Source organism: Protopterus annectens, chromosome 13.part0 (assembly GCF_019279795.1).
Source record: "Protopterus annectens isolate FY-2018-M chromosome 13.part0, PAN1.0, whole genome shotgun sequence".
In the NCBI taxonomy this organism is placed as follows: Eukaryota; Metazoa; Chordata; order Ceratodontiformes; family Protopteridae; genus Protopterus; species Protopterus annectens.
Genome location: NC_056747.1, coordinates 111107219 through 111129380, shown reverse-complemented (window position 1 = coordinate 111129380; position 22162 = coordinate 111107219). Strand labels below are relative to the sequence as shown.

General features: G+C 39.3%; 1 protein-coding gene across 1 annotated transcript in view; it reads right to left on the bottom strand.

Annotated features, from left to right (window-relative positions):
• The window catches only part of LOC122787839 (dedicator of cytokinesis protein 7-like), a 4057077-nt gene that overhangs the window by 186317 nt on the left and 3848598 nt on the right, over nt 1–22162 (bottom strand). Inside the window, exon 41 of the mRNA XM_044054755.1 lies at nt 21358–21489. Coding sequence (XP_043910690.1) covers nt 21358–21489 — 132 coding nt within the window. The remainder of the gene's footprint in view (nt 1–21357; nt 21490–22162) is intronic.

Here is a 22162-nt window from a genome sequence, read left to right as displayed (position 1 = left end):
TTAAGCTTGAGCCCATGGCTCTGGCATCAGACATCTGTTTCTGTAAGGCCCTTTTGTAAAATATCCACATAATTTGGGAATTCAATAATGGCTCCCAGTTTGCAATCATCTGCAAACTTTGTTAGCCAGAGTCCCTTAGTGTTGGCCTGTACTTCAGAGAAGTAGATGCCAAACAAGAGTGGTCCCAGGACTGAACCCTGAGGTACTCCACTTGTCACTTGTCTGGAGCTGGATTTGGAGTCGGCTACTTTTACAGTCTGGGTTCTATCAGTAAGCCAGTTCGCAACCCATCAAGTGACATAAAGATTTATGCCCAGCTTAGTAAGTTTATCTATGATTCCAGAGTGGGGGATGGTGTCGAAGGCCTTGGCGAGGTCCAGATAGGCTGTGTGGACCACCTTACCCTCGTCCACAGCTCTGGAGACTGATTTGAAGAAGTCAATCAGATTCAGGAGACAAGATTGGCCCTTCACAAACCCAAACTGGGTGGGGTCCAGTGTTTGAAGGTTGCCAATGTCTTTGTTTATAAGTTCCATGATAATGCGTTCCATGCCCTTGCAGATCAGGCTTGTCAGACTGATGGGACGGTAGTTCCTGGATCCAAGGTGGATCCTCCCTTGTGGAGCGGGATAACTGTAGCTGTGCACCACTCAGTGGGAACGAAGCCTGAAATGAGGCTATGATTAAACATGACACTTAGGTGAGGTGTCAGTTCATTTTGTAGTTCATGTAGTACACAGCCTGGGATGTCATCTGGTCCCATGGATGCTGTATTCTTAGCTTTGGAGAGTGCGGTTTCTACCCATGTGGCCGTGAATATTGGAATTTGGCAATCTTTTGGTATTGAGATGGGCCCTTTAGGGGGTGAAGTTGTCACTAAATCGATCTGCCAGGATATTTGCAATATCCTTGGGATCAGTATATTTAATGCCATTCTGTTGTAGCTCAGAGCAGATCTGAACATTGCCATTTAGATTCTTGACATAACTATAGAATGCCTTGTGGTTGTTTTTTGGAATCTGGCAATTTTATTTTCGTAACTAGCTTTTGAGGATTTTATGAGGGATCTCAGCTTCTTACTGAGGCTGGTGAGCGAGTTTTTTGCATCCTGGGATTTTCCTCTTTTCTGCAACAATTTCTTCCTTCTGTTGTTTAGTTTGTTTATAGCAGGGGACGACCAGATTGGCTTCCTTTTTTGGAGAAGAGCATCTTGGTTCTATTTGGGATGGCATGATTCATGCACGAGTGGATGTGCTCATACAGTGCCTTAGTGTAGGATTCTGCAGTCGAACTTCCAGATCCCGTCTGTGCGGGTGTTGTGAAGTTTGTCACTTCTGACTTCAGTAGCATGAAGTTGGCTTTGGAGAAGTTTTTTAAGGAGGTTTCCTTACTGGGGGGTGGGGTTGGGATGTGGATGTCAAAGGTGATTTGCTTATGGTCAGACCTGACCAATGAGGGGGTGACCACTGGTGTGGAGCATCTATCTCTCATGTTGGTAATGACCAGGTCTAGGATATTGGAGCCCCTGGTGGGACAATGGATTAGTTGATCCAGGGCGTTGGAATTTATGAATTCCAAGAACCGTTGGGAAAAGGAGTTGGTACCCGAGTAGTTTTCCCAGTTTATGGCAGGGTAGTTGAAATCACCCAGTATTAGGGTGTTTGGATGTATCTTAATATTTTCCAGTATGTTTAGAAAGGTATGGTGAGAATCTTGGGGCATGGTGGGGGATCTGTAGCAAGCTACAATTTGGATTGCAGTCTTACCTAGTGTTAGTTGCACCAGGAGAATTTCAGATGCATTGTGTTGGGCAACTAGCCTGGAGGTGTGAATATCCTTGGTGAATATGGACACTCCTCCACCTTTAGTGTTTCAGTCTTGGTTTTGTGGCCGAAAAGTGTGGCAAAAATTGTAGCCTGGTATTGCAGGGGTGCTCTCTGGAGCCTTGAACCAGGTCTCAGTTACTGCACAGATATCGATGTTCTCCATTTTTAGGAGTGCCTCGAGAGAGTGCATTTTGAGGTTTAGACTTCTAGCACTGAGTAGCATTACCTTCAGATTTTGCATGCTTGTATCTGTTACAGTGGTGGTTTTATCCTTTGAACCTTGCCTAAAAAAGGCACTATAGGAGTGGCAAGAGCTTTAGCCAGTAACCTGAATCCCAGGGGTGACAGGGGCAGACCATCTCTGGCAAAGCATCGTGGTTTGTCAATCATGTCTTCCCAGGCAGACAAATACTGGATCCCCTTTAAATGACACCAGAAGCTTAGCCAATTGTTGAAGTCAATCATTTTGTCCTTATACTGTGGTATCATTCTGGGTGAAGGCAGGATGCTACTAAGGGTCCTAAAGATGTCATCCACAAAGCCATGATGTGGCATTGCTTTGTGGATGACATCTTTATTTTATGGAAAGGTAATACTGAACAACTCAACTTGTTTATAAATTACATCAATCAAAGTACCGATTTTTTGGAATTTAAAGCAAAATACTCGACTGAAGAAATTGATTTCCTAGATGTGAATATTCATCTACACCCTACGAAAGGAATAAGCACGAATGCCTTTAGGAAATCGACTTGGAACAATCATTATTTACATAGACAAAGCATGCATCCTAGTCACATTTTTAAAAATATCTATGAGAATCAGGTACTACGTGTTTCGAGGCTATGTACAGAAGAAAGGGATTTTGTTGATGAACGGACAAAACTTTATAGTAATCTAAAAGCAAGAGGCTATAAAGATGCCAATTTGGTCATGAAGAATAATCACAGAGACCTTCGGATAGGTAAAGGCAAACCTTACTTTTCTGTAAAAGATGTTCCATCAGAAACGGTCACTTACAATACTAGATCTAATAGTCCGAGAATAAAATGTACACTGACGTATAGTAATGATAACACACAAATTTGCGATGTTATCAAGAGATTTTGGCCTGTTTTGACTACTGATGACAGAATCAGAAATATTGTGGGTGACACTCCTCGATTTCTTATGCAACAAAGATGGTTTTACCCAGACTCCACGATCCGAAAGGAAAGGTACTTTTAAATGTCACAGATGTAAAGCCTGTGCCTCTATTGATAGTGCCAACACTTTTATTCATCCAGTTACCAATAAGTTATATACTTTTAATGTGTATGCCGATTGTAATACCTTATATTTAGTCTACCTAGCTTCCTGCTGCCAATGCGATGCTTTCTACATTGGTAAAACGGACCAAAGATTTAAAGATTGAATACTAAGACATCTGAGGGATATAACCAATGTGGAATTAAACAATGCATTGGCAGCACATGTTAATGAAAATCCCATGCATAATTTTAAGTTTAAAGCTATTGAAGTAGTGGCTCAAACTATCAGAGCAGGAGATGTTTGCAATTGCACAGAATTACGTGAAGTAAACTGGATTGTGAATATGCGAGCAAACCGTACACCCGGCTTAAACAGTGTAGCTCCATTGAAACCTATACTAAAAGCTAGCAGGAATGTTACTGGCTACAGATGAGAGGCTTGTCCCTCTTCGCTCAATTGATTGGCAACTAAGTGAAATTGGAAACATGTTGCTATGTTTTATCCAATGATGGCTTAGCACTACAAGGCAAGTTAGTATTCTGGCCAGTATACCTGATTGGTCTTGAAAAAGGGTGTGTGGAAAAGTTAAGAAGTGATTGGGCATTTATCATTTTAAATTATCTTGAGTGGAGTCATACCTTACGATCTGAAGAAAGCTGAAAAGCCGAAAGTGCTTATCAGATAGAATCTCCACATTCTTTTTATGTTTTTAGTTTTTATTGTTTATTAAAATTGTTTTAACAGAGTTTTGGTTTGCCATGGTGCCATATCGAAGTTCTACTTCTGCTTGTTTATTCTCTTTACTTCGATACCTTCAGCAGTGGCAGGAAGTTTTTTGTTCGTTTGTTCTTGAATACTGGCACTAGTATGTTTATTCTCCATTCATCAGGGATACGCCTTTCTCTCCATACTGCTATGACTACCCTCAGTAACCATTTCTCCCCAACTTGTCCAGCATCTTGCTCATATCGTCTGTGACATGATTGTGACTTTGTTTTCCTTACTGCTGATCTTACTTCTTTCTAGGGTGGGCTCCTACTCTTTTTTTTATCATAGGCTATGTCTGAGACAGGACAGCTTCTGTGGGGTTTTCTTCATTCAGAGACTGCTGGAAGTACTCCTTCCATCAACCTTTGATTTCCTGTGGGCTGATGAGTAAGTTGTTAATGCGATCTGTTATAAAGGGTGTCTGACTATCTTCTTTATGTCTCTGTCTTTGCCTTGCAAGCTGATATAGTTGTGCCATCTAATGAGTTACTTTACAGAAGCTGGTAGAGTACCTCTGATGCCTTGTTCTTTGCTACTGCAACTCCTCTCTCAGCCTCTTTATTAGCCAACCAGTATTCATTCTTCGCTTGGTCTGTTTTTTCCTGCATCTGTCACAGTTTCCTTCACTACTACTTTTTGTTGACTTCCTGGACTTCTGCATTCCACTTCCATCTTTCTGTATGCACCTTATTTCCATTCCTGGCTTGGTCACATCCCTGTTCTGCAGGTTTGTGGCTGAGCTAGGTATCTGTTCTGCAGTCCTCAAACATGTTGTTGTGAGGTGCTGCCATTCTTCTTCAACTCCACCTATTTCCTCTTCTTTATGAGGTGCTACAGCTCTGAGTAATTCCTTAAACTTTTGTGCTTTCTCGCTTGTTAACTTCCAAGTCTTCAGCCTAGTCTCTGTTGACATTAGATCCTTGTCTGACCACTGCAGCTGATAGTGGCAACCAGTTGTTTATGCTGCAGGCTGACTGTTTCATTGGGCATGATTTGCAACTGCTGATTCTACACCAATGCCTTTTCCTTACCATGGAAGTCTACCTGAGTTGCATGTTGGCCAATCTTGTACGCGATCTTGTGACTCTCTCTCTTACTGAACCATTGGGTTGGTCACCATCAAACCATTTGCCAGACAGAAATCTAAAATGACTTCTCCTACTTTATTCCTGTTGCTCCACCTATGTGGACAAGGAAGTCCTCATATCCTGTTCTGTGTGCCCTGATATGTGCATTCAGGCCACCCATGTTCAGCAGCAATTTATGTTGTTGTGAAAGATCTAGAAGGCCTTATAACTGCTAACTGAATGCACTCTTTTCCTTGCTATCACAACCCTGCTGTTTGGGCATAGGCTGAGATTATGAATACTGCCCTATCCTTACACTGTAGTCTGATTGCCATGACTCTGTCACTAGTTCTGATGACATCCCTCACAGTCTTCTGAAGCCTCTCCCTCACTATAATTCCCACACCATTTCTAGCCTGTCCTCCTCCTGAGTAGAAGACTCTGGATCCCAAGCCAAGTGACCCTGTCAGTAGTTAAAGAATTGACAAGTTGTAGTTCATAGAGATGATATTAAATATATTGCATACACTCTCTACAACAGAGACAACTAAATAATATAGCCTACGCAAATTTATATTTGTCTCTTATCTAAGAAACAGACTGACTATATTCATGGAGAAGGTACCAGAAATAAAATGAAGATGATTAACCTCAGCAATAGGCTTGGGTACTGATGTCATTCAAAGTGTGTCCAGCGTGTATCATCATGGAGGGAGATCATAGGAGATTACTAGACTACTGGCCCTGAGGCCCTTATAAGCCAAGCCAAGAGTTTAGCCCATGTTTGGACAAATCAGCACCTGATGCCCCTGTCCAGCAGGGACATGGGTGGAATCCCAGGGGTATATTTTCTGTTTCCCATCCAGTTATCCAGGTTGTGCTTTAAAAGGGGTAAAGAGGTACTCTGCTTGATGTGGAGAGGGAGTCTATTCCATAGATCGGGGAGTCTTTGGGACACAAATCTGTCCTGCCAACATGTCTTGTTGATATCACAGACTAGGTTGAGGCCACACATGTGGGTTACTTGAATGGAGCTTGACTTGGGGATATGCAGCAGTCCTGTCAAGGTGGGGAAGAAGTTCATTTAAAGAAGTGGACGAAAGTGCTAATATAAAGGATTGTTTTGGAGTAAGCACTTGCCTCTTGGACATTTTTAATAGTTGGTTTCTTTGTTGCTTGTTTGTGTATGGTAAATGTTGAGGTCCTGTATTCTCCTAGTGAGGAACCTCTGTGGTCTCTCCAGCTGCTGCATGTGCTTTGTGAGGTACATGCCGAAAGTGGCATTGTACTCAATAATGGGCATTATAAGGGAAGAATACAGGGATGTTATGACCTCCTTGTCCTTGGATGAGATATCCTTACTGATGAGGTGGGACATCTAGAAGGCTTTCCATACAACGGAACCAACATGGTGGTCAAAAGTCAGGTTGCTATCAACCTGGGTGCCCACATCCCTCATGACTGACTGAGTGCTTATGATGTTGTTATTAATGTGATAATTCGTGGAGATGTAACTCTCCCCAAAGGGGATGATGATGCATTTTTTGGTATTCAGCTTGAGGCCATGTTTCTGGCACCAGTCATTTGTCTGAGTGAGACCCTCTTGGAGGATGCCCACATCACTAGGGGAATTGATGACAGCACCCAGTTTGCAGTCATCTGCAAACTTGGTCAGCCATAGCCCACTGGTTTTGGCCTGCACCTCAGAAAAGTATATCCCAAATAACAGAGGCTCCAAGACTGAACTCTGGGGTACGTCGCTTGTTATGGGTCTACTGCTTGACGTGGCTTCCCCTATTTAGACTACGTGAGTTCTATCAGTGAGCCAGTTTGCTACCCATCTGGTAACATATGGATTGATGACTTGTTGAGAGAGTTTATCTATTATGTCCGAGTGGGGAATAGTGTCAAAGGCTTTGGCTAGGTCAAGGAAGGCGGTGTGCACCGTCTCCCCCTTATCCATGGCTTTGGTGACTGTCTCAAAGTAGTCGACCAAATTTAGTAGACATGACCTCCCTTGATGAAGCCAAACTATGTGGGATCAAGTGTCTGGAGGTTGTCAATGTCCTTGTTAATGAGGTCCATGATAGTCCGTTCCATGGCCTTGCAGATCAGGCTAGTTAGACTGATGGGTCTATAATTTCCCGGATAGGTCGACACTCCACATTTATGTAAAGGGATGACACTGGCTGTCCTCCACTCAGCTGGGATGAAGCCAGTACTCAGGCTTTGGTTGAACAGGGTGCCTAATGGTGATGCAGGTTCCTGCCTGCGTTCACGTAGGATGCAGCCTGGGATGTTATCAAGTTCCATGGAGGCTGTATTTTCTGCCTTTGAGAGAGCAGTGATGACCTGTTCCCTAGATATAAGGGGATGCTGGAAGGTACTGGGGATGTTCTGATTTACTGATGGGGGGACAGAGGGGTAAAGTTTTCACTGAATCTGTCAGCCAGAAAGTTTGCTATATCTATGACATTTGTATATGTGGTGTCCTTGACTGCCAATTCTGAACAGATCTGGGTGCTTCCTTTAAGGTTGCAGACATATGTGAAGAAGGCCTTATGATTGTCTCTAGTAGATGTGGCCAATTTGGACTCGAAGTTTGCTTTGGAGGATTTCACTAGTGCTCTTATCTGCTTATTCTGGCTAAGGAGACATTGCTTCCAATTGGGCACCTGCTCCTTCTTGGTCTTGGACAGCAATTTTCTCCTTTTGTTACAGAGTTTATTTATTGCAGATGTCCACCAGACAGGTTAAGTCTTCCTTGCGGAGGATGATTTAGTCCTGTCGGGTATTCCTGATTTCATGCAGCTATATAAATGCTCGTATAGTGCTATGGTGTAGTTTTGAATATTGGTGCCAGTTCCTATGGGGGGGGGGGTCAGTGAAGCTGTTTATACCATTCCTTAGGAGGCTGTAATCAGCTTTGGAGAAGTTTTTATGTCTGACCCTAGTGAGGGGGTTGGGGGAGATGGTGACCACTTTGTGGTCGGATCTTACCAGGGAGGATGATACTATAGGGATGCTACAGTGGTTACTCATGGTGGTTAATACCAAGTCCAAGATATTATCACCTTTTGTGAGGGTATCGACTAGCTGTTCCAAGGTATTTGCATTGACAAAATCAAGGACTCTCTGGGCATTTGTGTTCTGGCATGAGTAGTTCTTCCAATCAATGTTTGGGTAGTTAATGTCACCCAGGATCAGGGTAAAGGGTTGAATCTTGATAGATTCGAACAGGTCTAAATAGGCAGATTGGGCATCTTGAGTCAGATTTGGAGGCCTGTAGCCTGCTATGATTTGAATAGGGGTCTTGTCAATGGTTAACTGCACCTGGAGTGTCTCGTGTGTATCATACTGTTTGACCAGCCTGGAGGTCTTTAATGTATATTGAAACTCCATCTCCTTTGGCTTTACTGCCCACAGTTTGGGGGTCTGAATGTATGATAGGATGAGTAACCAGGTAAGGCTCGGGTGCACTCCGCAGATTTGAAACAGGTTTCTGTGACTGCACAGAGGTCAGCATTTTCCAGGGTTAAGAATGCTTGCAATGAATGCAGTTTCATGTTTAGACTCCTAACGTTTAGCAGCATGACCTTTAATGTGTGTTTTGTTAAAATTTTTATGTTGGTAGTTTTAACCTCATCACTTTTCCTAAAAAAGGCACTATAGGGTAGGCAAGAGCCTTTGCCTGAAGCCCAGGTGAGACAGATGCAGGCTATCTCTAGCAAAGCATCGTGATGGTTAATAATCTTACCTGATTCACTAAAGATGGCCGTCATCTTTCTACTCAGGTCATCATACGTAAAGTAAACCTGGCCATCTATCAGCTTAGCCAAACCTAATCAGGGCAGTAGACAATTAGTGCTGCTCAATGCTAGAAGCCTCATTAAAATCTGCCCACTTTAGAAGATGTCCTGACCCCAGAAAATATTGATATCTGCATCATTACTGCAACATGCTTCCATTGCAGTGATAACACATCTTCCCTACTGAGGCTAAATTCTTTTCACTCATTCAGATCCCCTAAAGAGGGAACCACTGTAACCACTAGCAGTGTGTCCTGCTTCCTCTAATTAATCTTTTATCTGTAAACTTCTATAGATTAATAACTACCTTGAACTTCTTCGCATCTTAGTAGCTGTAAATAAGACCCCTTACCACATACTGGCAGCTACAGAACATCATGTCTGACACCCATGACTCATGAGGCATATCTAAACCAGCTTGAATTCTTCACTATGAAACCCAAACTACTATTCCTGAAGATTTCAATTATCGATCAATAATCTGAAATGTTTACAATACTGCAAATAAATATGAACACTTCCAAAACCTTATCAACGCAAACTCACTAGATCAGGTATTACACTAGCCTACTAGAGAATCAGACATATTGGATTTGGTCATTACATAAATATAGCAGGATCGTGCGCTGCATCTATAATTGCACCAACTCCACTTAGGTCAAACAAGAATGTAATGGTTATCATTAGAATACTGTCCAAACCACTCACAAACCCTTCGATTTTGGGAGATTTCTCTAACTCAAAATTATTTTAACAAGATGATAACTTGAAGAGGCTCTCAAGTGCAGACGCTGCCACATTTGCCAAGAGGTTCTGTTCTCACCTCAATACATGCATCAAGACTTTGATCCCTATAACAATCAGGGCATCCCCCAACCTCCACATGCTAAAAACCTCTTTAAAAAACATTCCTAAGTCCTGGCTTTCCTCATGGTCCACACCTAGCTAGTCCTATCCTAAAATCCCATCTTTCTCTTTCACCCAACCTTCATCTTCTAACCAGAGTTTTTATTTCTCACCCCACATCCTTGCAGCCTTTCCCTCCCTTCATTTCCACCACCAATTTTAATTTTTTTCTGACTTACTATCCTTCTCTCCTACCTCAGTACCTTCTCCTGTTCCAGCACTGATAATCTAACTCAATTGTTAGGCTACCAAATTGCATATCCTCATTTGTGATTTGTAAGTCTCTCTTTCTTTAGTAAATTTATACATGTACTTTCTCTCCTGTTCTGTACATGCTCCTTATTTTACCAAACAACCAGTTTCCACTTGCTCTCTCATCTCTGACACTCTTTGTCAACTTATTTAATAATCCTTTTCTTAATTAATCACTGTTTATCTCCTTGAATTCATATATTGTTCCTAGTTATTCTCAACTTTGCCTCCAGCTCTCTTTGTTTCTTTCTTCAACTCTTGTAATTTTAAACAAATTAATCTTAGTTCTCTCATGGTGACTTTGTATTGTATGGTATTATACTTGTATAAATGACAACTGTTACAACTTTTGTTTTGTGTTGTACTTGTTATAAATGGCAGTCCACATCAAAGGTTTATATTTATTATATTCTATGTTTTTTGTTTTGCTTACATGTAATACATTCGAGGTTTTCTCCCGAGACCTCCACTAAAAATAGGTTATTGCCCAGTCAGCCTTATTTGATAAACAAATGTCAAACAATCAGTAAATAAATATATAACAAATGCAGTGACAAGCTGAGGAATAAACCTCTTTGATTGAGCTGTAATCTCAGCAATCTTTATATATATGGTGTCCTTGACCACCAGTTCTGGACAGATCTGGGTGCTTCCTTTAAGGTTGCGGACATATGTGAAGAAGGCCTTATGATTGTCTCTAGCAGATGTGGCCAATTTGGACCAAAGTTTGCTTTGGAGAATTTCACTAGTGCTCTTATTTGCTTGTTCTGGCTAAGGAGACATTGCTTGCAATTGGGCACCTGCTCCTTCTTGGTCTTGGACAGCAATTTTCTCCTTTAGTTACAGAGTTTATTTATTGCAGATGTCCACCACGCAGGTTTATTCTTCCTTGCGGAGGATGATTTAGTCCTGTCAGGTATTCCTGATTCTATATATCTATATAAATGCTCGTATAGTGCTTTGGTGTAGTTTTGGATATTGGTGCCAGTTCCTATGGGGGGGGGGTCAGTGAAGCTGTTTATACCATCCCTCAGGAGGCTGTACTCAGCTTTGGAGAAGTTTTTATGTCTGATCCTAGTCAGGGGGGTTTATAACAACAGAAAAAATACAACTCCTCTCCATTAGGAAGAATCTGTGAACCCGTACCTCAAATTTAAATGAAGAACTTGGAAACAAAGTTAAATCTTCTAAGCTAAGTAAGTCCTTTTCAACTATTTTAGAAAACCTTAAAAGCAATGCCGAGTACTGCCTGTAGCTGATAGTTAACAACACTCTCAGCCTATGAACAGACAACTGATAGATTAGCAGATAAATTTAAACTCCTCTCTCATCTCCACCTAGCCCCTACATACATTACCTCATTACAGATTACCCAAATGCCACCCCTGAGTTAGTCTAAAGGCTCTTCTAGTGGTGAAGAAATAGATCCAAGGGGTCAGATAACATGCCCAGGTGCTTCCTTGCCAGTTTGAAGCACTGTCTCCATGGTCTGATATCATGCCCAAGTACTTACTTGCCAATTTGAAGCACTGTCTCATTGACTTGCTCAATAATTTCTTCATCCTCAGCCTCTCATCTGGCTTTGTGCCTCAGACATGGAGGACAGTGATGGTCAATCCTCTACACAAGGGAAGCCCCACCACTATCCAGGAAACTACAGAACTATAAGCCTCCTAAACCTTATCTGCAAGACAGTGGAATAAATCAGTATGGAAGAAGAAAGAGTGAGTAGCCTGAAGTCCTTTGGCCAAAATCAGTTCTTGGCTGTTAAATCTAATAAGTTTCTTTGAAAGTCATTGAAGCCTAAGATGAGGCCAAGTTAATACAAAAAGTCTGTCTCAACCTAGCCAAAGCCTTTTTGTCACCAGCTCACACTGGGGCATAACAGATAAGCGTATCAAATAAGTGTAAACCTTTACATTACCCAGTGGATAGCAAAATATCTCACAGACAGAGTCCAGAAAATTAACACTGGGGTACACCATACTCCAAAAGGAATGTTTTCAACAATCCCCATGGTTTAATACTGGTGCCACTCCTGTTTGGAAGATACTTTTCTGATATCAAAGTTCATGTGAATGACCTTTGGCTGACTAAGTCTCCTGATGATTGCAAAATTGGAGCCATCATAAACTCTCCCAGATTCTAAAAGAAGGATTAACACATCGAAACAAATGACACCACAACCATGGTTTCAAGTGAAATGCAAAAATAGTGCAGTACGGTATCTATTAGCAACAGTGTAGTACGGTATCCATTAGTAACAGTGCAGTACGGTATCCATTAGTAACAGTGTAGTATGGTGTCCATTAGTAACAGTGTAGTATGGTATCCATTAGTAAAAGTGCAGTATGGTGTCCATTAGTAACAGTGTAGTACGGTGTCTATTAATAACAGTGTAGTACGGTATCCATTAGTAACAGTGCAGTACTGTATCCATTAGTAACAGTGTAGAACGGTATCCATTAGTAACAGTGTAGAACGGTATCCATTAGTAACAGTGCAGGACGGTATCCATTAGTAACAGTGTAGTACGGTATCCATTAGTAACAGTGCAGTTCAGTATCCATTAGTAACAGTGTAGTATGGTATCCATTAGTAAAAGTGCAGTATGGTGTCCATTAGTAACAGTGTAGTACGGTGTCCATTAATAACAGTGTAGTACGGTATCCATTAGTAACAGTGCAGTACTGTATCCATTAGTAACAGTGTAGAACGGTATCCATTAGTAACAGTGCAGTACGGTATCCATTAGTAACAGTGTAGAACAGTATCCATTAGTAACAGTGTAGAACAGTATCCATTAGTAACTGGGCAGTACGGTATCCATTAGTAACAGTGTAGTACGGTATCCATTAGTAACAGTGCAGTTCAGTATCCATTAGTAACAGTGTAGTATGGTATCCATTAGTAAAAGTGCAGTATGGTGTCCATTAGTAACAGTGTAGTACGGTGTCCATTAATATCAGTGTAGTACGGTATCCATTAGTAACAGTGCAGTACTGTATCCATTAGTAACAGTGTAGAACGGTATCCATTAGTAACAGTGCAGTACGGTATCCATTAGTAACAGTGCAGTTCAGTATCCATTAGTAACAGTGTAGTACAGTATCCATTAGTAACAGTGTAGTACGGTATCCATTAGTAACAGTGCAGTATGGTATCCATTAGTAACAGTGCAGTTCAGTATCCATTAGTAACAGTGTAGTACAGTATCCATTAGTAACAGTGTAGTACGGTATCCATTAGTAACAGTGTAGTACGGTATCCATTAGTTAAACAGGAGCACTGGTAATGCAGGACTTTAACAGCACCCCTGCTAAAATAGACACGTCTGTCAGAGACCTGGGCAAATTTGTTGACAATGAGCTCTCCTTTGACTACCATGTATCCATGGTCATTAGGAATTCCTTGTATTTTGCCCAGCAGTTTACCAAGACTATATTCTCCTTGACTGCATATCTTATTATATCTTGGTACTCCTACATTATTAAACCTATAATCTGAATGCAGTGGCATGTAACTCTCCAGGCACATGATCCATCCTGAAAGACACCGTTTTTTCATAACGAAAATCCAGGGCCTGTATTTCATTACCTGTGTTGAACACATTAAAGTCCTATCTCTTTTTTCTGTGATGTACAGACATCTTAGGGTTGTCCTCAGCCTAGTCTATAAGGCCTCAAATGACCCTGTCTTTTCTAATTTCTCCAAACCTTTTGGGTTTTTAATACTATGATGGGAATGGACCATATTCCTAAGTCAAAGTATGATTAAAGTTCATGAAATTAGTACTGTTTCAATCTTTGATGTCAGCCAAAAGTGCTATTTGCAGCACCCACAATGTGCCCAGTAATGACTCCTTCTGGAATTCATATGGGGTTACATGCATGGGTAATATATCTAAATATGATTTTAAAGTCATTTTTATAAGACCCATTGCTCCAACTACTATTGGAACTGTCTGGGTATCTTTCTTCCACATTGCTCTCGTTTCTGCCTGCAGATCCTGATATCTTATGACTTTGTGTCTCTCTGTATGCAAGAGTCACTGGGTGTGGCGATCTCAATGATCAATGATACTCTTGTCTTCGTATCTTGGATCACTATATGTGGTTTTCTAGCATCTATCTTTTGAACTGTTGGTAATGGGTGATCCCATGTGATATAGACTTCATCATTTTTATGATGCTTTGTGGCTCGTTTTCAGTGTTTTTCAGCCACTCCAATACCATAATGTTTGCACAATCCCCAGTGCAACAGTCTCATCACATTATTATGCCTTTCAGTATACAGTCCTTCTACCATTAGTGTGTCGCAACCAGCAAAAATGTGTGTAACTGTTTCAATTTGGTTTTACAAAACCTACATTTATCTGTTTCTCCCACATGTTCAATGGACTTTGTAAACCAGCATGTACGTAGTCCACTGCCTTGGTCTGCCAATATTAACCTTTCATTTCTTGGTTTGAATTTGCCTGTCCTTGACCATTCCTGCATTCATTTTTGATCAACATGAGGCTCTTCCAGAAGTTTTCTATACTTGCAGCTATATTTATGTTTTTTCCACGTTTCTTGCCTTCTCATCTGGTCCTTCACCTTATATTCTTTCTTTTGTTTTTTTGGCACATTCAGTTGCTGCCTGTTTTTTATCCACTTCTGGTTTGATTTCCATTCCTGCTTGACGTCGATATGCATCTGCTAAACTAAGCAGAGAAGTCATCTTAGATTTATTCTCCTCATGTTTCAAAACTTTCACTACATTTGGATCTTGTGAGGTCAGTAGATATGTGTAGAGTCCCACGATTACAGATCTATACATGTAATCAATTTCAAGGAGGCCCATCCCTCTTTCGGAATGGGGAATATATAATCTTAGTATACACTGATTTTTATAAATCATTTGGTGAGCATGAAGCATCCTTCTTGTTTTAATATCTAATCTATCCAACACTTTTTGGAGCCAGTCAATCACTCCAAAACTGTATGTTAGAACAAGAAAAGCAAATTGATTTATAGCTTGGATCTTGTTCCTAGATGTCACTGCTCTTCTCAGGATTAATTTAAGTCTTCTAAAGTATTCCTTACTGAGTTTTATTCGCATTTGTTCATGTTTTATTGCTGATCCTTCATCAATTCCCACATATTTATACACTCCTACTTGCTCAAGTTCTTTTATATCACATTCTTGTCCCAAACTGATGTTTTCCTGGTGCTGCAGTTTTCCCGTTTTAAAGGTTGCTTTTGCACATTTATCAAGACCAAATGACATTCTAATATCATCTGAAAAAGTTTTGACAACCTGCAGCTGTGCTTTCAGCTCCTCATCTGATGAGCTATAAAGTTTTATATCATCGGCGACGAGAAGTCATTAGACTTTGTTGTTTTCTAGAAGCCAAATTATAGCCATGGCCTAGAGGTGTTAAGTAAACAGCTTAGTGGATTAATGGCAGGGCAGAATAGCAACAGTGACAGAGAGTCACCCTGGAATATCCCCCTTTGAACTTTTATCCCTGGGATAATAATCTGTCCTTTATCATGGCTTAATTACAAAGCAGTCTGCCACTGTTTCATGGTTACTGTAATGTAGTCAATCAGTGTTGGGTGTATATTATACACTTTTAAGCACTCTTTTATCCATGAATGTGGGATACTATCAAATGCTGTTTTGTAGTCAATCTATGCATACTTAGATTCTTCCCCTTTTTACAGTTCGCCTCTATAATTTTATTTAACAACAAATGATCCTTTGTTCCATATGACTTTCTTTTATTGTCTCTTTGTTCTACTGCCATAATTGAGTTTTCTTCTAAATGACTATAAACTCTGCTGACGCCAATTCCCGTGTATAGTTTATACGTTTTCGGAAGACAAGTTACTGGTCTATAATTTTTAGGCTACTTGCAGGTTCACTCTTAAGTAAGAGCATTGTTTTGCCTGTTGTTAGCCAGTGTGGTGTCTGTTTGGGGTGCCCATATAAATAGTTCTTACTCATGGCTAAATCCTCGTGCAAAGATGTTAATACTTTTAACCAAAAGTTAAGTACTGCATATGGGCCTGGGGTTTTCCAGTTAGAGGATTTTCTTAACTTTGTTTCAATCTCTCTGGCTGTTATTTCATCCCATTTTATATCCTGTACTTTTAAACTTGTTATTCTTTCGTTTACTTCTTCTATCCATTTAGCATCTTTGTTATGTTCCACTTAATCTTCATAGATACTTCTCCAAAATGTATCTGCTTCCTCTTTTTTTGGAAATCTTTCAATTCCTTTTACCTTATTTCCCAATTCTCTATAAAACTTTTTTGGATCATCAATAAATTGCTTATTTTGTACTTTTCCCTTATATTTATCTGTGTACCCTCTAAGTTTTTCTGCCTGTGCTGAAATTTTTAGTTTATTATTTGTGATAGTGCATGATAGATCCTGGTCTGTTTTAATACTGTGCATTGCTTTAATCACATCTATCTTTCGTAGTATTTTTGTTGATCCATTCCCTCTTCTATAATCTTCTAACAGTGACACTTCTTATCTTAATTGCTTTATAGTTTTCACTATTCGATACTTCCATGATGGTATTCAATTTCTCCCCTTCCTTTCCCTCACCGCTCTGTGATAATGTGGTAGAACTTTATCAGTTATTAATTTAGCAGCACTATAGTATATCCTGTTTACTTCTGTTATATCACATGGATCTCTATGGACAGTCCTAATTACTGCATTCATTTGTTTTATCAGACGTCTTACTTTTTGGGTTTTATTGACCTTCTGCAGTCTATTTCTCTCATTGATCTTAATATATCTATCCATGTCCATTAAATCAAGCAACTCTTCTCTTAGCTAATTTTCTTCCAAACTGAGGGCACATCCCTTGTTTTCCATTTCCTGCGGGCATTCTATAGAAAGTTCTATAGCATCTTCCTGCGGCACATTCTCTTCAATTTCATCCTGTGTCATCTGTTGCTCTGTTATATGGGAACTCACTGGCCTATCACTCCTCAACACAGACTGCATCAAAGTTTCCTGTTCCTTTCCTTGCTGTCTAGTTTTTACTGGTTTCCTGAGGAAGGCTCCAAAATATCTCGATATGCACCTGACCAAATGCTTCCTGTTCCACTGGTTTCCCCTTAATTTGGATATCTACTGCTCTACCCTGTTGTGGTGCTTTCTTCACTCAATTTTCTACACTGAATCCTTCTGTTTGCAGCTGCTCCATAACCTCAATTTCTATTTCTTTGACTTCTGCATTACTAATCTCTTTTTCTACTTTTCCTCTTAGTTTTCTTATTTTTTGTATTGTAACGTTTTCCATATCCGGATTACTTTGCCTGTATTTCTCTTCAAATATCTTTGGAGCTGCTCTTTTTCTGGTGGTTAGTTTTAAACCAAAAAAGAACACAAACTAGTAATAACAAAAAAAAAAAAAAAAAAAAAAACAAAGAAACACACCAAGCCAGCAGGAATTATGGTTAGCGCTTTCATTTACTTCATAAGCAAACTTCATCAGACAACAGTTAACAACAACAAATCATTTAAATATCCCTCCAAAAACACTCACATTCAGCCCAGGAAGGGAATGTGCATTAAATGTCAATTGCCAAATAATTTATCTATAAAATGTATGTTAAAATTGAAATCATGTTTTAGATGATCATTAATTCAATTTATAGATGTATTTTAACTTGCTGTATATATTTTGATGTTTAGGTACTGATTTTTATGTAGCACAAATAGTTTTGTGTGTATGCTCCTTTAAGGACAATTTGAGTATGTAATTAATGTTTTAATTAGAGTGTTTTTGGAGGGATATTTAAATGGTTTGTTGTTGTTAACTGTTGTCTGATGAAGTTTGCTTATGAAGTAAATGAAAGCACTAACCATAATTCCTGCTGGCTTGGTGTGTTTCTTTGTTTTTTTTTTTGTTATTATTGGCTAGTTTTGCTTTCTCCTTTGCATAAATATTACACCATATTAAATCTCTTTTCCTTTCCGATGTCCATATTTCTTCTTCATGTCTCCTGATCTTCTTGCTTTTCCTTATTCTGGGGACTCACTCCATCATACTGTGATGCAGTCTGTTTTAGACCTTCTACATTAAATCCTTCACTTTGCAGGCACTCCATAACTTCAACTTCTATTTCTTTAACTTCTGCTTTGCTAATCTTCTTTTCCAGATTACATCTTTGTGATGTTAATTTGTTTATTGTGAAATTTTCCATATCTGGATGTCTTTGCCTGTATTTCTCTTCGAATATCTTTGAGACTGCCTTCTCTATATTACTTAACTTGGCTTTCTCCTTTGCATAAATATTGCACCATATCAAAGCTCTCTTTCTTTCCCATGTCCATATTTCTTTTTTATATTTTTCAAATATCTCTAGGTTTTGTTGTTTATATTTTCATACTTCCTCAGATGCTTCTTTTTCCAAACAGATCAAAGTTTCTTGATCTATATACTGTTTTTCAAAAATATGTTGTATTAATGAATGAAAATCTTTATTTGAAGCTTCTGACAGTTTTTCCTGCAATTTCCTCTAATTTCTCTCTTAATTGTTTTGTATATCTTGTGTCTGGAAATTCTGGGCTTTTTACATAATAGTAACAATACATAATTTCTTTCTTATCCTCAATATCCTGTCCTCAGTGACTTCCTTCATGTTCACAAATCAACAACACCATGATCAACCATACAAAATTTCTATCCTTCCCCAAAACAGAAACAGAATTGGCTGGCATGATAGATACCTCACTTTGTAACACACTTACCTATTGAAATTAAAGAAAGTAGTTCTGTCACTCTTTTCAAATCGAACCTAGACAAACAGATGGGTAACCAAAAATACACTTCTAGTCTCACCCCACAAGCACTCGTAGAAAGGACTAGTAAATAGTGTGCATTGCAGGGGCTAGGCTATAAATATACTACCTGACTAAATCCGGAGTAATAACATATGAACTTAAGTTTAAAATTAAAGAAAAGAAAAGCCTTCCAGCCAACTAAAACAAAGTCATTATTATTCCAAATTAATATGCACAGGAGGTGAACAATAGATGCAAGAAATCAGACCTAGTGGATAGCGTACCTGAAAAAATTTGGACAGAAGTTGAAAAGGAACAAAAAAATATTCCAAATAAAAAGAGGATTAAGAAGGCAAAATTCCTTTCTATGAAGGCTTTAAAACTGATTGTGGAAAGGACAGCAAAAGTCAATGGAAATAGGGGAACATATGTCAAACAAGGCAGAGTTCAGAAAAGCAAGAAAGTTAAAGCTGAACATGTGAATGAGTAGTGCAAAGAACTGGAAGAAGATAATGGAATGTGAAAGACAGGAGAGGTCTTCAAAAAGACCGCCAATATTAACAGAAACTGCCGTGCAAAGAACTGGAATAAGATAATGGAATGTGAAAGTCAGGAGAGGTCTTCAAAAAGACTGCCAATATTAAGGGAAACTGCCGTGCAAAGAACTGGAAGATGATAATGGAATGTGAAAGACAGGAGAGGTCTTCAAAAAGACCGCCAATATTAAGGGAAACTGCCCTGCAAAGAACTGGAAGATGATAATGGAATGTGAAAGTCAGGAGAGGTCTTCAAAAAGACCGCCAATATTAAGGGAAACTGCCGTGCAAAGAACTGGAAGAAGATAATGAAATGTGAAAGACAGGAGAGGTCTTCAAAAAAACCGCCAATATTAAGGGAAACTGCCAGGTAAAAGTATCACATGTACATACATAGACATACATCAACAACTGTTTTTTTTTTCTATTCTTAAACACGGAGTCAGAGTTTCACATTAACAGCAACTATTATCCAGAACCGATGTTCACATCACTAGGGTGGTTATCCCTGCAGTCGTCCTGCCACACTAAACACACTGACATGCACTAATTTAGTGTGTCCAATCCACACTGCATGTTACCCAAAGAAAACTCACACAAACACAGGGATGACATCCAGGCTCCACACAAAGCACTCCAGCTGAGAAATGAACCACAGAATCTCTTGCTGTGAGGTGACAATGCTACCTGTTGCAACACTGTGTGTGTGTGTGTGTGTGTGTGTGTGTGTGTGTGTGTGTGTGTGTGTGTGTGTGTGTGTGTGTGTGTGTGTCCATCCATATAGATAGATAGATAGGTAGATAGATAGATACATAGATATATATCTATAGGCTTCCCCTATGATTGATTTCAAATTTGTTGAAGTGTTGGCTGGCAAAACAGACCGATTCGACAAAGTTAAATATTACAAAAAATCATCCAGTTTTGTGATTACAAAAAAAAATGCAGTTTTGTAATCTACTTTTTGTAACTAATGACAAAAACAGAGCTGCCATTTCATCACTTTGAAGCACATGACCTCAAGGATTCATGTTGATTCATCAAATGTCAATAAGAGTGCTGCAAAACCATTTTCAGTGAACAAGTAAACACAGTTAAGCCCTACTGCTCTAAGTGGGGTGAGGTCACCTATACATACATACACACACACACACATATATATATATATATATATATATATATATATATATATATATATATATATATATATATATATATATATATATATATCAGCTCCCTAGTCATACAGCAATAGGAAAAACTATAGCTTCAATGACTGCTGAAAGTGGTTTTCAGTGTTTTTACTTGCATACATGGTATTTGCTTAAATACTGCTTGGCAAACTGACTGCATTCCAAACATCCCTTTTGGTATGTCATTCAAAATTTCCACTGCCATCAACATTTTGTTTCCACTTCTTTGCTAAGTCCAATGGGCATAAAGCACCAATTTTCAGAGAAAATCAGAAACTTCACAAAGGGTAAGCAACTTGTCTAGAGGTTGTGAAATGCAAAAGCATATCAAATACAGTATACCTTTTAGAGTTTCTGTATACTAAGCCAGGAGGTTGAATAGTGACTCTAAATTCTCTGTGAGTAAGAGTGCAGGGTGTGTGTGTGATGTGGAAAACAGACCTGGCAATGTACGTCTGCCCCGCTCCCTGCCCCTCCCACCCCTGCTTAGTAAACTCCATGGATGGTGGAGGTTGTTCATGGAGTCTTGCTAGAGGTCAGCCACAACTTGATGTATGGATATTAAGCCCATGGGTCATAGTGTTAATTTGCTCTTTTTCTGTTTTTAAGATGTGGTGTTAGTGACTTATATAACAATGTGTTTTTTTCTGCATCAGTCCAGCATCACCCATGGACATAGCACAGTAGTAACATTTTTTACCAGACAATGCCATTTTACAATGATCCGTCAAAGAATTGCATCTTTGCAATTTGAAACTGCATCTTTGGAATTTCAAATTTATTTCTACCTTTTGGTTGCTAAGTAGCAGGCATTAGCCTTGCAAGATATATATTTACACACACACACACACACACACACACACACACACACACACACACACACGCTTGCCTACCTATACAACAAATGATAGTAAAGAAATGTTAACGGGCAAATGTTTTAATGTTATACTCACCTTGCTGATAATCACATTAAGGGTACTCTGAAGTTTCCCATAAATATCGGAAAGTTTCTGAATGTTTCGACTGGCTTCCAGAATGGGAATAATAATCTTGTATACATCATTTACGACCTCATATAACTCAGCCTGAGCAAAAAAAAAAAAAAACAGCAAAATGTTTAACCATTCCAGGAAAGTAAATATTGTGGGAAGAAATATCCACGGAATTGTTATGGCTAGGCTTGTACAGGCCCTAGGGCTGATAGCCTAGTACCAACCTATGAACCTATATGTGTTTGCTGTAAAATAAGAAGTATCACAATTCTGAAATCTTTTAAAAACAATAAGGAAGAACTGTTTTAAAAGGATAAGAAACCATTAAAATGCTTGCAGAATGCAATGTGTTAACCTAAAGTGAGAGAGCAACTAAAATGTTTTCTTCTTATTTTTTTTACTTTACTCTTAGGTTACTGCAGTTTTATTACGCACCAGTTTGGGTTTTTTAGTAAAATGTTGCATTACTTCCTTCTGGTATTTCTCACATTATCAGTAATATGTAGGCAGTTGAAAACAAAGCAATCACATAAATCACTACACTATTAGCAAAAATTTTAAACCTGGTTCTAACTACATTATTTGTGCTATCAGTCACAAACGTGTACTTTCAAACCTCAGCTAGAAAACATGACTTTGGCTTACAATTTTTAAGGCTGAACAAAAGTGTAGAACAGGGTACACATCAACGGTAACATCTAGTGTACCTTAAAAACCTGTGCTACTGATGACAACAAAAGTGTAGAACAGGGTACACATCAACAGT